Here is a 17,983-nt window from a genome sequence, read left to right on the forward strand (position 1 = left end):
GGCCCTCCCGTTTGGTCTCGCCACGGCTCCCAGAACATTTACAAAGGACATGGCAGCTACCATGGACGTTCTGCACTCCAGAGGCATAGTAGTCGTTCCATACCTGGACGACCTCCTCATCAAGGCCCCCACCTTCAAGGACTGCGAGGTCAAAGTCTCAATCACGATCGACACTCTGAGTCGCCTGGGATGGTTAGTCAATTTACAGAAGTCCTCGACTACCCCAAGTCAGTCTTCCTGGGGATGCTATTTGACACATCCAGGGGTCTGGTGATCCTCCCCAGGGACAAGGCACTGGCCCTCCGTTTGGGAGTTCACACTCTCCTCCGCGGTTTTCCCCGATCTCTCCGGTATGCCATGAGCGGACTGGGCAGGATGGCAGCGGCAATGGAGGCGGTACCATTTGCCCAGTTTCACCTCAGACCCCATCCTCAAGTCCTGGGACAGGAATCTGTTCTCTCTCAACAGAGAGTTCCGGTTATCAGCGAAAACCAGGAGGTCCCTGCACTGGTGGCTCCAGCCAACCTCGCTTGCAATGGGAAAATCCTTTCTCTCCGGTCACTGAAAGGTTTTGACCGCCGGCGCAAGCCTTACGGGTTGGAGCGCGGTACACCTACATCACAGAGCGCAAGGCAAGTGGTCACCAATGGAAGTGACCATGCCCATCAACATCCTGGAAATTCGGGCCATCTTCCTGGCATTGAAAGCCTTCCATCACTTGCTAGCAGACTCTCATATCAGAGTGCAGTCGGACAATGCCACGGCGGTGGCATACGTGATCCATCAAGGCGGCAACCGCATCCAGGCGATGAACGAAGTAACACGTATCCTACACTGGGCGGAGGATGCGAGGTCGGTACTCTCTGCGGTCCACATTCCGGGTGTGGACAACTGGGAAGCCGACTATCTCAGCTGTCAAGGAATGGACTCGGGGGAGTGGTCTCTCCATCCCGAAGTTTTCCATCAGATCTGCCATCGTTGGGGGACCCCGGACGTGGTTCTGATGGTATCCCATCTCAATGCCAAAGTTCCCAATTTCATGGCCAGGACGCGCAATCCGCAGTCGCTCGGAGCAGATGCCCTGGTTCAGGACTGGACCCAGTTCCGGCTTCTGTACATTTTTCCACCCCTTCCCCTGATTTCCAGAGTCCTGAGGAAGATCAAACAAGAGGGTGTTCCCACCATCCTATTTGCTCCAGACTGGCCCAGGCGTACATGGCACGCCGACGTAGTGCAACTCACAGCAGACGCTCCCTGGCGTCTCCCCACACGTCCCGAACTTCTGTCACAAGGCCTGTTCTTCCACCAGAAATCAGGGGCTCTCAATTTGACGGCGTGGCCATTGAGACCTGGTTTTTGACCCAAGCAGGTTTTTCATCGGACGTTGTTAAAACCATGATCAGGGCTCGAAAGCCAACTTCAGCCAAAATTTACTATCGTACCTGGAAGGCTTTCTTCACATGGTGCGAATTTCGTGGGCACATCCCACTCCCCTATTCTCTTCCAAAGGTCCTCGGTTTCTTTCAGTCAGGCCTGGACGCCGGGCTATCCCTGGGCTCGCTTAAGAGCCAAGTGTCAGCGCTTTCAGTGCTCTTTCAGAGGCATATTGCTAACAAGCCGCAAGTGAAGACTTTTCTCCAAGGGGTTTCTCGATTGGTTCCCCCCTACAAACATCCGTCGGAGACGTGGGACCTCAACCTGGTCTTGACAGCACTACAGACACCTCCTTTTGAACCCCTAAAGGAGGTCTCACTCCGCTTTCTATCACAGAAAGTGGTTTTTCCTGGTGGCAATCACCTCGCTACGCAGGGTGTCCGAACTTTCAGCTCTTTCCTGCAGACAACCCTTCCTGGTTTTTGATCAGGACAGGGTGGTTCTCCGTACAGTGCCATCCTTCCTTCCGAAGGTTGTGTCCACCTTCCACCTCAATGAGAAAATCTCATTACCATCTCTTTGCCTGGTTACCGTTCATAGAGTGGAGAAGGCTCTGCATACGCTAGACCTTGTCAGGGCATTGCGTATTTACGTGTCTAGGACTGCTCCCTTCCGGAAGTCTGATTCACTTTTCCTTCTTCCAGAAGGCGTTCGCAAGGGCCTACCGGCTTCCAACGCCACCCTTGCTAGGTGGATCAAGTCCACCATTCAAGAAGCTTACCGCCTTAACAATTCTGCTCTTCCGGCCGGTATCACGGCTCACTCTACGCGGGCGGTAGGGGCCTCTTGGGCCATTCAGCTTCAAGCCTCGGCACATCAAGTGTGTAAGGCAGCCACTTGGACTAGCCTGCACACATTTACAAAACACTACAGAGTGCATACCCAGTCCTCAGCGTACGCGAGCCTGGATAGACGGGTCCTGCAGGCGGCAGTACCCCAAATTTAGGGAACTGTCAGTACAATATTCGTCCACTGCTTCCCACCCAGGGACTGCTTTGGGACGTCCCACGGTTCTGTGTCCCCCAATAAGGCGACAGAGTAAAGGAGATTTTTGTGTACTCACCGTAAAATCTCTTTCTCTTAGCCTTTAATTGGGGGACACAGCTCCCACCCTGTTGCCCTTGCGGGCCGTTGTTACGTTTGGGTTCTCATATTGTTTGAGCTGGGTTCTCATATTGTTTGAGCTCGTTTATAGTAGCCTTCTTACAGGCATGGTTATGTTTCTGGTATATTCCTCCTAATGCTTTTGCACAAAACTGGAGAAGGCTGACGCCGTCCAGGGGTGTATACTGCAAAGGAGGAGCCAAAGTTAATCTTTTTCAGATTATGCATAGTGTCGCCTCCTAGTGGACAGCAGCATAACACCCACGGTTCTGTGTCCCCCAATTAAAGGTTAAGAGAAAGAGATTTTACGGTGAGTACACAAAAATCTCCTTTTTGTTGTTTCCATGGTGAGAAAGGAGCGAATTCTAGAGATGTTCTTTAGATGTAAGCGGCAAGATATTGTATGTGCGAGGTGAAGGAAAGATTGATGTCAAACATAACACCCAGACAGCGCACCTGCTCCTGGGGTGTTATTGTCGTGCCACCCACGGAGTGGGAGATATCAGATTTAGGGAGGTTAATAGACGGCGGGAGCAGAATAAGTTCAGTTTTGGAAAGGTTGAGTTTCAGATAGAGAGCGGACATGATGTTGGAGACTGCGGACAGACAGTCACTGGCGTTCTGTAGTACAGCGGGGGTAAGGTCGGAGGATGACGTGTATAGTTGTCATCGGCATAAAAATGGTACTGAAAGCCAAATCTGCTGATGGTGTGTCCAATTGGGGTCGTGTAGTGAGAGAAGAGAAGGGGGCCAAGGACTGAATCGTAAGGGATCCCTATAGTGAGAAGAGGAGGAGGGCATATGGAGCCAGCGAAAGAAGACACTGAAGGAGTGGTCAGAAAGATTGGAAGAGAACCAGGAGAGAGCAGTGTCCTTTATGACTAGTGACTGGAGCATAGAGAGTAGGAGATGGTGGTCAACAGTGTTGAAAGCTGCAGAAAGGTCGAGAAGAATGAGCGGAGTGTGGTCACCGTTACATTTTGCTGTCAGAAGGTCGATGGTCACTTTGATGAGTGCAGTTTCTGTCGAATGTAGGGGGCGGAAGCCGGACTGTAAAGGATGTAGGAGAGTGAGTGGAAAGGTAACGGGTGAGGCGGGAGTAGACCAGGCGCTCCGAGTTTAGCGATGAAGGGAAGGTTGGAGACTAGTCGGTAGTTATTTTTTCAGGGTTGGTCCAGAGAGGTTTTTCTTTTTTTAATTATGTAGTAATGATCGAGTGTTTGAAGGAGGAGGGTGTACCTTCTACATGTTACATAAAATACATAAAGAGGGTAATCCAGGGAGACCCATCATCTCTGGTATTGGGACATGAACTGGGAATATCTCTGACTGGTTGAAGAACAGTTTAAAACCCTTGGTGAGGCAAACGCCCAGCTACATCCAGGACACCACAGACATTATCAGATTATCAGCCCTGGGTCCGCTTCCAGAGGATACAATATTGGCCACCATGGTTGTAGAGTCCCTTTCCTCCAACATTCCTCATAATAATGGGATTGCTGCATGCAAATATTTCCTCCAAAAAAAAACAATCTGGCCACGGAACCAGCCCTGCAATTCATCAGGTTTGTGCTCCACCACAACTATTTTTCCTTTGGGAATAATATGAACCAACAGTGCATGGGCAGCGCCATGGGAAGCAAAATGTCACCACAGTTTGCTAACCTGTTTATGGCTAAACTAGAACAAGACTTTTTGGCATCCTGCACTATCAAACCTCTAGCATACTTCCGCTACATTGATGACCTACTAATAATCTGGACAGGCTCAAAGGAGGATCTGCTTACCTTCCACAAAAACATCAACGAGTTCCATCCAACCATCAAGCTCACCCTCAATTTTTCAAAGTCCCAAATTCATTTTCTAGACACGATCATATACATCAAAGACAATACCGTACAAGCGACTATTTACCATAAACCCACAGGACGTCCGGCATACCTGAGATGGAACAGCTTTCATCCGAGACACACAAAAAAATCAATAATCTACAGTCAAACTCTAAGGTACATTCGGATCTGTTCAGACAATGAGGATAGAAAACTACAACTATCATCACTGAGGAAAACATTCCTACAACAAGGATATCATCCACTGGTCATAGATGAACAGATCCACAGAGCTACAAGGGTCCCAAGAAGCAGCCTCCTGGATTACAAACAGAAGGAGGATAACAACAGGGTGCCGCTTGTGGTCACGTACAACCCTCACATGAACATTTTAAGGAAAATTGGCGCTGACCTCCAACCCATATTCCACAGAGACCACAGACTGAAAGCAATATTCCCAGAACTGCCACTGCTCTCCTACAAACAGCCACCCAACCTAAGGAATATCCTTGTAAGAAGTGTTCTCACATCACCATACAGTCCCCTGTAACATTAATTAAGAAATGCAAAACCTGCACCCACATATCACCAACAGATAAAATCCCCATACCCAACACAAATCAGGACTATAAGATCATGGACTGTTTTTCATGTTCACCCTCCAATGTGGTGTACATGATACAGTGTACAAGGTGCAATGCAGGGGCATACATCGTGGAAACTAAGCAAAAACTACAAACAAGGATGAATCTGCATAGACATACAATAAAAAATGAGCTGGACACACCTGTAGGAATACACTTCTCTAGACCTGGACACAGCTTGGCAGATCTAAAAGTCCTAATATTGAAAGGTCATTTTAACAGTGACAGAGGAAGTAAAATCTGGGAGTTCAAGTTGATAAATATGTTTCAATCTCTAACAATAGGACCCAGTTTGACACCTGGATTCATGAGTCATTACATGGACACAGTTCACACCTAAAAAAAAAAAAAAAAAAAAAAAAAAGGTTTTCAGATCTCTAATAGAACACTTCCACCTCATCTGCATGTATAATAAAAACCTTTAATTTGATCTCCTTGGCCTATCTCTAGCAAGCATCACCTCATGTCCTTGTGTAATGCCTATTTAAATGTTGCTATATTTTCTTAGTAATTCACTTATATAGCCTGATAAAGGGGCCTTTTGAGCTCCGAAAGCTTGCAAATGTAATTTCTCTGGTTAGCCAATAAAAGGTATTACTCCTTGTATACTTTTCTCAATTGTTTGCGACATAAGTATTTACAAGGAGGAGGGGAAAATGCCAGAGGAGAGGAAGAGATTGATGATTTTAGTTAGGTGAGTAGTGACTGGACAGAGACTGGAGGAGATGTGAAGGAATGCGGTCAGTAGTGCATGTAGTAGGACGAGTAGAAGAGGAACCCGGAGACTTCTTCTGTGATGGGATCAAATGTGGAGACTGAGCCAGGGGAGATGTGGGGAGGAATTGGAGTTGCAGCACTTGGTGGCTAGGAGCGGATTTCCTGACGGATATTCTCTATTTTCTATGTAAAGTGTGAAGCCAAATCATCAGCACAAATGTCTGTGATAAGGGCCTGTGTTTTCTGACTGAGAAGGGAGTGAAAGGTGTCAAGTTTTTTTTTTTGTTTTTTTTTGGGGTTTTTTTGGGTTGTTGGATAGTTAGGCGATCAGGGTGGTGTAGTAGGTCTGTTTGGTGAGGTGAAGGGCAGCGTTATAGGTTCTTGACATAAATTTGTAGTGGATGAAGTCTTCTGGTGTGTGAGTTTTCCTCCATAAGCGTTCAGCACTCCTAGAGCATCGCTGGAGAAGTTGAGTTTGCGATGTGAGCCAGGGCTGTTTTACTTCGTGTTTGGAGGTTCAGAGGATGAGGGGCGCTACTTGGTCAAGGGTGCTTTTGAGGGCGTCTGTACTGGTGTGCAGCCAGATCAGGACAGGAAAGAGAGGAGATTGGGGACAGTGATGAGTGTAGGGAGTCTGTAAGTGTATGAGGGTTAACAGCTTGTAAAATTTCTGCATGTGTGTTGAGTAGGAGTGAGGTGGGGTGGGCGAGGATTTGTGAGCGTGAAGGAGAGGATGTTGTGGTCAGAGAGTGGAAGAGGTGAGTTATCTATGTAGGAGATTGAACAGAGCCAGACAAAGACCTTATCAAGGGCGTTACCATCTTTGTGTGTCTCAGAGGTTGAAAGCTGTGAGAGGCCGAGAGAAGTAGAGTTAGGAGCTGGGATGCAGATGGGGAAGTGGGGCTGTTTATGGGGGATATTGGGGATACTGAAGTCTCCTAGGATAAGGGTTGGTAATTCTGAGGACATGAAGTGCAGCAGCCAGGCAGAAAAATGGTCAAGAAACTGGGTGGGTGAGCCTAGGGGCTAGTATATGACCGCTACTCTGAGGGAGAGAGGATGGAAGAGCCTGATGGTGTGGACCTCAAAAGAAGGGAATGAGAGTGATAGAATTGGGGGCATGACCTGGATAGTGCGTTGTGGCGACAGGAGTATGGCCGACTCCACTATCAAGTCTGTTTGCGGGTCTCGAGGAACTGGAGAAAAGTAAGCAGCCACGACAAGTACCAGCTGGGGAGACAGTGTCAGAAACCTGAATCCAGGTTTCAGTGAGGGCCAACAGGTTAAGAAAGTTGGTTATAAAGTAGTTGAGCAGGAAAGGAAGCTTATTACATATTGACTGTGGATTCCAGAGTGCACAATTAAGAGGGAGATGGAGTACAACTAATGTTAATCAGGTTTGTAAGGTTTCTATATGATGTAGGGAAAGGGTTGGCGGATGGTGGACCAGGGTTGGGAGAGCTATTCCCTGAAATAAGTAGCAGTAGAAAAAGAGCGAATAGTTCTTGGATTTGTGACATGGTTTATAGTGTGATGTTGCTGTTCCTGATGCCTGATCCTGTGCTGTGTGTGGACTGAGATTTTTCAGGAATGTTTTTGATTTCTTGGCCTTTTTTTCCAGAGAATATGAATAACACCAAACCTTTTTCTCCATTCATGGTTAGTGGTTGGGTGAAGCCATTTATTTTTAAGATATTTCACAATGACATGCTTTAGCACGATAGTGTGCAACTTTTTTTTTTGTATATTGTATATGGAGGTAGCTTTTTCTAGTATGCACCTATTCAGGCTAGTTTGGATGTGCCAGTCAGTTTTTTTGTTATTACCGTGCAGGGTGATTGACATTTTCCAGAAAACACCAAGATTGGCAGACTCGACATTGGCACCCTGTGCTCTTCACGGATGAGAGCAGGTTCCCGCTGAGCATATGTGTTCTGTTGTGCGTGACCACATTGTATGTGTTTTGGCTTTTTATGACTTGGTCTTCTGAGGGTATGTTCTGCTCTGGTACATTCTGGTATTTTATATAGCGCTGTACCCCTCCCTATTTTCCTATACAGCGCTGTGGTCCCTTTCGCCTGCAGCATCGCTGCTTCCTTATTACGGCAGCCCAAGGGGCACCAAGTTGTTTACCGCACGTTGGTTTAAGATTAAGCTCCTCTCTCCTGCACATACCATACGCCCTTCCTAAAATGGCAGAATTTTTGAGATTTGTACGGCGATAAGCCTATAATAAAATGTCCCTGCGAGATCATTATCATGTAAAAAAGATCAAATGATGTCAAGGTTGATCGGAGATGAGATAAAATTGGCATTGAAACATCAACAGGAAGCCATCGTGATTACTGCGGTATGTGACAGCGCCTAATCTTTATGATATATAATTGCTAGGTAACTTTTCTGCTTCCCTAGACTGTATTGTGCTCTATAGCAATATATACGTCTCACGAGCCTGAGACTTACTGGAACTTTCCAATTAAGGATCTTGCTTATATGGACAAGATTAGTTATTCCCTATGTCCAGCCTCAGGATCTTCAGAAATATAAAAAATTCCGAATAACGTAGAAAAATGTTAGAAAATTTAGCAAACGGGTTTCAGACAACCGTCTTTAGTCATTGTAAGATGGTTGCCTGAAACTCGTTTGCTAGATTTTCTTACATTTTTCTACTGGATTTGGAATGGAGACTTTTTTTTTATATTTCTGAATAAATACATGGTTTTTAACTGAAGATTCTGAAGGTGGATTTTTTCCTCTGTCTCCGTGCCTCGGATCTTCTCATGGGTGAGCTAACTTTTGTGTTTTTCTTCGGCTATTGCGTGCCATTGTACTTACTGAGAGATTTTTTTTTTTTTTTTTTTATGAAGGCCATGCATAAATGGACGGACGAGAAGCACAGCTGTTGGTTTTAGCAAGACTGTGTAATTTGTATGATAGTCACCAACATCTGCCGTCAAGTTGGTGGAAGAAGGATTGGGCATGTTCGATTTCAACATGTGCAATCTTTTTTTTTTTTTTTTTTTTTTAATACAAGGGAGACAAGCTGCCGCCACTTCCCTATGACCATTCAGAATACTTGTCACAAGTCTGTGTAGCATTGGGAGTCAGTTCATTGTTCAGCAGATGTAATTATTTGAAGTTTTGTGTATTACCACGTGATCAACTATTGGTCACCCAATTAGTAAGTCAGATGGCAGACAGGACAAATCTTTTTACCTTTTATGTTGGATATTATTGCTTTCTGAATGCATCAGTTTCATGAATATTCTTTGTCTCCAGATTGTACAGATTCCGTTCTGTGGTGAAATTGACTGTGAAGACTGGATTAAGAAGACAACAGCTAAGTAAGTGCATGTTATTTAACTACAGCCTCTATAGTGGGGCAGTCCTCTAATTTTAGGTGTATAAGCAAACTAAAAAAAAAAGTGACTAGGAAAAAAAAACTGATCTAGGAGAGTAATTGAATTAATAAATGTAGGAAAAGCCTCACTAATAGGCCATCATCTCTCTAACAGATCGCTAAAACTTGAGTTTTAGTAACATAATTAGTGAAAATTGTGTAAATCTAGGGATCATGTGAAGATTAAAAACAAAGATGTGGTAGTTTACCCCATTGCTGAGGTACTGTATAGCATATTCGGTGCTTGAATTGGTACAGGCTGTATCCTGAGTAAAACTAACTATAGACACATCTCCATCAATGCGTTTCACCAGATCTTCCGCTTCATCAGGGGATGGCCAAACTTTGACTGACATTCACAAGTCCTATAAATAAGATTAGGGTGCGTCTTCAAGTTGCGAGTCCTTATCATAATAATTGATCTGTCACATAGGAAGACGCCTACAAGTGTCTGTGACTTATCAAGTGATGCTGGCGTTCATTAACGACTCAGTTACCACGGCCAAATCTACGACGCAGCATAGGCCAGCTTCAGTGTAACGGCACTTTCAGTAGTAGAGTATACAGTGTATATATATGAGTGTATTAGGATGGTGTAGGTTGTCATTCATACGTCCTTTTCTATACGTATAGGGACCAGGATTTGGAGCCCGGAGCACCATCAATGGGAGCCAAGAGTCTCTGTATCCCCTTCAAGCCTCTTAAGGAGTTGCAGTCTGGAGCCAAGTGCGTTTGTGACAATGCCTCCGCCAAGTACTACACCCTGTTCGGCCGCAGCTACTAGACAGTGACTGACTCGCGGATCCCTTTATTAAGCTCTTTATTTTTATTACCTAACGCCAACCTCAGAACAGATTTTAGGACCCATCCTGTGTGGGAGGAGGGGGCAGTGCTCTCCAGCTCTACACATGTATTTTCTGAATACATCCCTAATAATAAAAGCTCAGAACAAACTGTGTTGTGTCTTCATTCCTCAAATGTAAAAGTGTATCCACAATCCCCCGATACCTCTGATATACCGCTGTGAACAAAGACCCAGCATTGACTGCTACTGCCAAATTGGAGGAGTCATTATGCCAAAAGTCTTGGCGCTTCCTGCATTGTGGGAATGCGTCACTACTATACATTTTCGCGTCTTATCAGGCAGGACCCCATGCCTCCTAACACATCAAGAGTGTTTGGCTTGGCGCCTCCGCACGGAGGAAGATGCGGACTGGTCCTTGCCACTACACCCTAGTCCGTTCATCACAGAGCCAAATGTGTAGGGTGCAAAGACGGTATTGGTACCTTATAGCTGCCCGACAGAGAGCTCCGGGACCAGGTACCCTCCAGCCGACCGTCCCTCCGGGCTGTCTCATGACTGTTTTCCATATTGTGCTGTGAAGATGGATTCTGGAGCCTTCAGGACAGGTATCTCTCCCCATAGGTTCTGGGAAAATAGAAGGGGGTGGCTTCCCATAAACACAATAGTGATATGGTGTTTTACGTAAAATCGTGATGCAGTTATAGCTCAACCAAGGCTCCTCGCCACTCTGCCTCTCCCGGTGACCAGGTTTCTAAATTTAGTCTCTGGCTTGTTCCTGGGCCTGTTTCCGCGGTCGGTACTTGCACTCGCCATTTAGTCTGCCAGTTGTGCAGGCTGTCTCGTGCTCCCCGCCAACCGTCGTAATCCCACACAGCGTGACTCGATCCTCAGAAGTGCGGGAACTCATCCATCGTGGGAACTCACCGCGCCCTTTTTTACCTAACCTCTGACTCCTCAGTGCCATCTTTTCTTCCTTGAGTATCATGAGGAGACATGCACCACCTGCTGTACTGCAGTGTTTGGGCCAGACACTCTGCCTAGATGTTTCAAATTCAATCCCTAGAGGAGAGCTCCCACCTCCCAATTGTCTAGAGCTTGTGGCTCAGAAGCTTAAAGCACCTGTGCCTCTAATGTAAAAAAAAAAAAAAAAATAGTTCATGACTCCAGGACACACTTTTATTTTTTAGACAGACATAGTTGCCCTTTGTCAATATCTTATAGTCCTTCACAATGTAGCTCCTGCAGATGTCTGTACATTTCTTCCTTCAGTGGCTCCCTTATCTATTTTGGTCAGGTATCGAGACCTCAGCCGCAGCAATGGACTGTTTTTGTTTTTTTTTCCTATGCCCACCAAGCTTTTCCATCCATGGGGAATTAGACTTTAGGTGCTATAGGGATAGTAGCCATAGTGTTCGGTCCCCTACCCAGTGAGTCTGATGTACCTTTTACCACATACCTCATGGTCGATCACAGCTGCAGTCCACATTTTCTGACCCCTATCTAGTGTATCAGATGCACCATTTACCATGTACCTCCTGGTCAATTGCAGCAGCTGTACAATGTTCTGTCAACCATTCAGTGAGTCAGGTGCACCATCTACCACATACCTCATGGTCGATCGCAGCAGTGGTCCATTTCTCATGCCCACTATCCAGTGAGTCAGATGTACCATTTACCTCGTATCTCATAGTCAATGACAGCATCGGTCCACGTTTCCTGTCTACCATCCAGTGACTCAGATGCACCACCTATCACGTTCCTCATGGTTGTTTGCAGCAGTTGTCCACGTTTCCTGCCCACTATCCAGTGAGTCTGATTCACCGTGTACCACATGGCCGATCGCTTCAGCAAATGGAAGTGCCAGTCACACCGTCTATCATGTACCATATGACCACTGTAGTGCAGCGGTGTCCTCACTGTGCAGTGATGAGGTAGTGACCCAGGAAAGTTCAAAGTAAACGTAGATTTAATGTCCTAAACTTACAAAGCAAACGGTATCCTGCGGATTGCAGCCGGGAAACGAGACAATCCGTAAATGAATCCAGTTGACTAGGGCGACTGCACCACCGTATTATGCTGCTGAGTGCCAGGAGTTCTCTTCACTTGGCTCTGTGTTCCCTTACATAGGCTGAGCTCTTTGCAAACTCCACACTGACACACCACCCAACTCTCTACTGCAGGGGCTTTTACCAAAGAACCTGTGGCCCGTAGGCCACCTGGAAAACACGGGCTGGGAAGGAAACGGACTGCCCCACTACCTTTCTGTAGTCCGTTTAAAAAATAAAAGCCCATGGCAGGTTTTCCTAGATCTGCCTTGGACAAATAGCTTGCACAAGACAAACTCACTTTTTTTCTATCCAGAAAGGCAGACTCACTACCACGTAATCCAACCTTGATTACGGTTATGACCAAGAGTTCTTGTCCTCCATCCGGTGAACACGATTTGCCAAGAATAAGATGAAGCATCTGTGCTAGCGGTATAGCATAACGATATGGCGTTATGCTATAGTGTTCACACAGCCCGTCAATGCTATGCGGACAGCTTTAACGCAGTATGAACCTGGCCTTACAGAGATTGAATAGCACTTTGCCCTGGTTGCAGCCGGGAAACGAGACAATCCGTAAATGAATCCAGTTGACGAGGGCGACTGCACCACTGTATTATGCTGCTGAGTGCCAGGAGTCACTGGGTTTTGGCCGTTGCAGCTGAAAAGAGGAAATCGGAAAACCAGGGGAAGAGTCTTGAGATCATTTGCATATTCCCAGTGCCTTCTGGGCTAAGTGAAGAGTCTCCGCGAGCTCAACGATCACTGGGTTTTGGCCGTTGCAGCTGAAAAGAGGAAATTGGAAAACCAGGGGAAGAGTCTTGAGGAGATAATTTGCATATTCCCAGTGCCTTCTGGGATAAGTGAAGAGTCTCCACGAGCTCAACGATCACTGGGTTTTGGCCGTTGCAGCTGAAAAGAGGAAATCGGAAAACCAGGGGAAGAGTCTTGAGGAGATCATTTGCATATTCCCAGTGCCTTCTGGGATAAGTGAAGAGTCTCCGCGAGCTCAACGATCACTAGGTTTTGGCCGTTGCAGCTGAAAAGAGGAAATCGGAAAACCAGGGGAAGAGTCTTGAGGAGATCATTTGCATATTCCCAGTGCCTATAGGCGCGCGAATTTTGGCTCATCTTTCATCGTTTTTAAGAAATCTCAATATGGAAGAGGCCAGGAGCCATTTGGTGAGCTGCATTTCTTGCTACATGTTCACAGATTTACCAGTGGAAAAGCCAAACTTCACATGCCACAAATGCAAGCTTGTGTCCCTGTTGGAGGAAAAGTTGCAAAATCTCGAAGAGAGGTTAGCTACGTTGAAGATCATTAAGGAAGGTGAAGAGTTCTTGGAAAGAGCAGAATTATCTCTTCATGTTACAGAAAGAGAAGAAATTCGAAGTGCACCTGAAGAAACAGGAATGGAGACATGTGACCCAGAGAAGCAGGAGGATCAGGAGGCAGTCAGTACCCATACTGCTCAGAAACCAGTACCAGGCTCTCACGCAGGAAAACGATGAAGAAATACATCAGGATAAGACTTTGCCAACAAACAGCAACCTTGTACGCCTTCAGAGTCCTCCTGGATGGAGAAAGAAAAATGTTGTGAAGAAGAAACGGAGAGTGGTGGTCATGGGGGATTCCCTGTTGAGAGGAACAGAGGCCGCTATCTGCAGACCGGATATAACTTCAAGAGAAATGTGCTGTCTTCCAGGTGCAAAAATTAAAGATGTGTCTGACAGGATATCAGGACTCTTCAGACCTACAGATGACTACCCATTCCTGCTACTACATGTGGGGACAAATGACACCGCAAGAAACGACCTGGAAACCATCTGCAGAGACTTTGAAGACTTAGGCAAGAAAGTGAAAGAACTGGGAGCGCAGGTGGTCTTCTCTTCCATCCTCCCAGTGGATGGCCATGGAACAAGGAGGTGGAATAAGATTCTGCAGGTGAACAACTGGCTACGTAGATGGTGCCGTCAGCAACTATTTGGATTTCTGGATCACGGAGTGAACTACTTATACGATGGACTACTTGCTAGAGATGGGGTGCACCTTACGAAGACTGGAAAACATGTATTTGGAAGTCGCCTTGCTACACTTGTAAGGAGAGCTTTAAACTAGAACAACATGGGAAGGGAAGCAAAAGACCAGAAAAAGCCATACACCTGACAAATGCTATCGAGAACTCTATTAGAAGTGGAAAGGAAGAACAAAGACGAAAGAATCTAATCAATAAAAATATTGGAGAAAGAGAAACCAATCACAAACTAAAATGTTTCTATACTAATGCACAAAGCATGGGCAACAAACAAGGAGAATTGGAACTACTAACACAGGAAAAGAAATATGATGTTATTGGAATCACTGAAACTTGGTGGGACAATACACATGATTGGAATACAAGACTAGAAGGATACAACTTATTTGCAAGAAACAGACTTGATAAACGAGGAGGGGGTGTCGCATTGTATGTTAGAAACGCGTATATCTGCACAGAGATTGAAGCTTCAGAGACTGGGAGTTCTGTGGAAACTGTTTGGGTAAGAATACAAGGACAGAACAATGGAAAGGACACCATTGTAGGCATTTACTACAGGCCGCCTGTGCAAGCTGAAGATATGGATGAACTCTTTATGCATCAAATGGCCAAGTTCTCCAAAAAATATGACATAGTTGTCATGGGAGATTTCAACTATCCAGGAATTTGTTGGGAATCTCTCAGGCAAAACTAACAGGTCAAGGAAATTCTTATCCTCTCTTGCTGACAACTTTATCTTCCAAAAGGTAAGGGAGAAAACAAGGGGAACTGCTACCTTGGATCTAATCCTTATAAACAGGGAGGAAATGGTTGAGGAGGTAAAAGTGGCTGGGACCCTAGGAGGTAGCGACCATGCTATTTTAGAATTTTGGATAACTAGAGGCGGAAGACCTGTGAAGACTCAGACATCAAGGTTAGATTTCAGAAAGGCAGATTTTAAGGGATTCAGAAAGAGAATTGGAGGGATCCAATGGCTGGATATCCTTAAAGACAAAAATGTCCAGGAAGGATGGGAAATCTTGAAAAATGAAATTCTCAAAGCACAGTTGTTAACAATTCCGAAAAGAGGGAAGAATAGGAAGCATTTAAGGAAACCAGGATGGATGAACACAGAACTTAAGCACATGCTAAAAAGGAAGAAAAAAATGTTTATAAAATGGAAAGAGGGAGGCATATCTAAAGAAGAATATAATGCGGTCTGCAGAACCTGCAGGGCACAAATCAGATTAGCAAAAGCTGAAAATGAATTGAGGCTTGCAAGAGATGTCAAAAGCAATAATAAAGGATTTTGGGGATATGTCAAAAGTAAAAGAAAAGTCAAAGATGCTATAGGATTTTTACAGGATGAAAATGATGAAATGGTAAGACAGGATGTTGAGAAGGCTGAACTTTTAAATTCCTATTTTGCATCTGTTTTCTCTCAGAAAGGAAATGTAACATCAACTGTTATTCACTGTCCTATTAAGGGAATAGAAGAATCCAGGATATCTATAAACAGAAAGATAGTGAGGAAACACTTAGCTAACCTAAATGAATTCAAGTCTCCAGGTCCAGATGAATTACACCCCAGAGTACTGAAGGAGATAGCAGAAGAAATTTTTGAACCCCTCTCCATAATCTTTGAAAATTCTTGGAGAACAGGAGAAGAGCAAATGTTGTTCCTATCTTCAAAAAGGGGAAGAAGGTGGACCCAAGCAACTATAGGCCGGTGAGTCTGACTTCTATACCAGGAAAGATCTTTGAACAAACTATTAAACAACATGTATGTCAATACCTGGATAAGAATGAAGTGATTAAACAGAGTCAGCATGGGTTTGTAACTAATAAGTCATGTCAGACTAACTTAATTTCCTTCTATGACGGTATCACTGATTGGGTGGATCAAGGAAATGCTGTAGATATAGTATATCTTGACTTCAGCAAAGCATTTGACAAAGTCTCTCATACAATCCTTATTGAAAAAATGACTAAGTATGGAATGGACAAGGCAACTGTTAGGTGGATTCATAACTGGCTTAGTGATCGGACCCAAAGAGTGGTCGTAAATGGCTGCACATCCAGTTGGAAGAATATCTCAAGTGGGGTACCACAGGGCTCTGTCCTGGGCCCTGTATTGTTCAACATCTTTATCAACGATTTAGATGAAGGAATTGAGGGTAAACTGATTAAATTTGCTGATGACACAAAGCTAGGAGGGATAGCTAATACTAGAGAAGAGAGAGAGGATTCAAAAAGATTTAAATAAACTGGAGAAGTGGGCAGCAACTAACACAATGGTTTTTAACAGGGAGAAATGCAAAGTACTACATCTGGGCAATAAAAATGAAAAAAGCATACAGTATATACAATGGGAGGAATAGGGCTAAGTGACAGCACATGTGAAAAAGACTTGGGTATACTAATAGATCACAGACTGAATATGAGTCAACAGTGTGATGCAGCAGCAAAAAAGGCAAATGCAATTCTAGGATGTATTAACAGAAGCATACAGTCTAGATCACGTGAAGTCATTATTTCCCTCTACTTCTCTTTGGTCAGACCTCATCTGGAATATTGTGTCCAGTTTTGGGCACCACATTTTAAAAAAGAAAAAAGACATCAACAAACTGGAGCAAGTTCAGAAAAGAGCGACCAGAATGGTGACCGGTCTGCAAACCCTGTCTTATGAGGAAAGGTTGCAGGATTTGGGAATGTTTAGTTTGCAAAAGAGAAGACTGAGAGGAGACTTAATAGCTGTCTACAAATATCTAAAGGGCTGTCACATTGTAGAAGGATCAACTTTATTCTCATTTGCACAAGGAAAGACTAGAAGCAATGGGATGAAACTGAATGGGAGGAGACACAGATTAGATATTAGAAAAAACTTTTTGACAGTTAGAGTGATCAATGAGTGGAACAGGCTGCCACAAGAAGTGGTGAGTTCTCCTTCAATGGAAGTCTTCAAACAGAGGCTGGACAGACATCTGACTGGGATGATTTAGCGAATCCTGCTTTGAGCAGGGGGTTGGACCAGATGGCCCAGGAGGTCCCTTCCAACTCTACGATTCTATGATTCTCAAGCCGCAGCCAAGAGCACGAGAGCCTCTTCAGCCTTGGATCCGATCTCTGAATGTCACGTAAACAAGTCATCTTCTCTGGCAAAGACTGTAACCTTTCTCAGTATTTAGAGTTATAATCCTGTGGGTTTTTTCCATCCCGGTGATTAAATTAAGATTCTTGGGGCCAACGCTGTCTCACCTGGACAGCCCATTCCAACTTAAGGAAACCCTGACTATTTCTGACCCTGCGAGTCACAGGGTCAGCACTCTTGCCCAACTGGTCACGTCAGTGACTCTGTCTCCGCCTTTTTTGTTTCCTGTGATCAATATAGATAAACATGGCACTCATACAGTATGAAGTATTGGTGCTCAAGTAGGGTATCCAGCCCATCTTTATCCGCAGTAAGAAAACTTGGCACTCCAAAAAATTTTTTTGCAGTAAAAGATTCCATTTATTAACATCTAAATGACAACTATGTTAAACATTTTCTTTTCCAATAATTTTTTATTGGTATTTAAAATTTTAAAGGGTATGGATATAGGGTGAGGAACAATGGGTAGGGAAGTAAATTCCCCAAATCACAGGGAAAGCCCCCAGTGATTTGGGGAATAGACAGGCAAACACACAACTATACCGTAAATGTTAAACATTTTTAGTCCCAGATTGGACCTTCATCAGGACTGGTTCAGAGAACGGTTCTATATTCCACCTTGTGTAATGACACCTCAATCAGACAAGATGCCTGGATGATGTCTTGGGATCTGTGTGCAGCAGCGCATATGTGGAGTGCGACCACAGCGACGGAGGTCGCACTCCACATATGCGCTGCTGCACACATCCCAGGACATCATCCAGGCATCTTGTCTGATTGAGGTGTCATTACACAAGGTGGCATATAGAACCTATGATGAAGGTCCAATCTGGGACACT

At 44.9% G+C, this 17,983-nt stretch overlaps 1 protein-coding gene across 3 annotated transcripts in view; it reads left to right on the forward strand.

Annotated features, from left to right (window-relative positions):
* Positions 1 to 10,082, forward strand: part of LOC141056887 (bifunctional glutamate/proline--tRNA ligase-like) — a 69,803-nt gene extending 59,721 nt beyond the window's left edge. For all 3 annotated transcript variants that reach the window (XM_073553330.1, XM_073553332.1, XM_073553331.1), the window contains 2 exons: positions 9,008 to 9,072; positions 9,762 to 10,082. In XM_073553330.1, coding sequence (XP_073409431.1) covers positions 9,008 to 9,072; positions 9,762 to 9,912 — 216 coding nt within the window. In that variant the 3' untranslated portion in view covers positions 9,913 to 10,082. The remainder of the gene's footprint in view (positions 1 to 9,007; positions 9,073 to 9,761) is intronic.
* The last annotated feature ends 7,901 nt before the right edge of the window (positions 10,083 to 17,983 follow it).

Source organism: Dendrobates tinctorius, unplaced genomic scaffold (assembly GCF_039654945.1).
Source record: "Dendrobates tinctorius isolate UK_male_01 unplaced genomic scaffold, ASM3965494v1 ptg000201l, whole genome shotgun sequence".
Taxonomy (NCBI): Eukaryota; Metazoa; Chordata; class Amphibia; order Anura; family Dendrobatidae; genus Dendrobates; species Dendrobates tinctorius.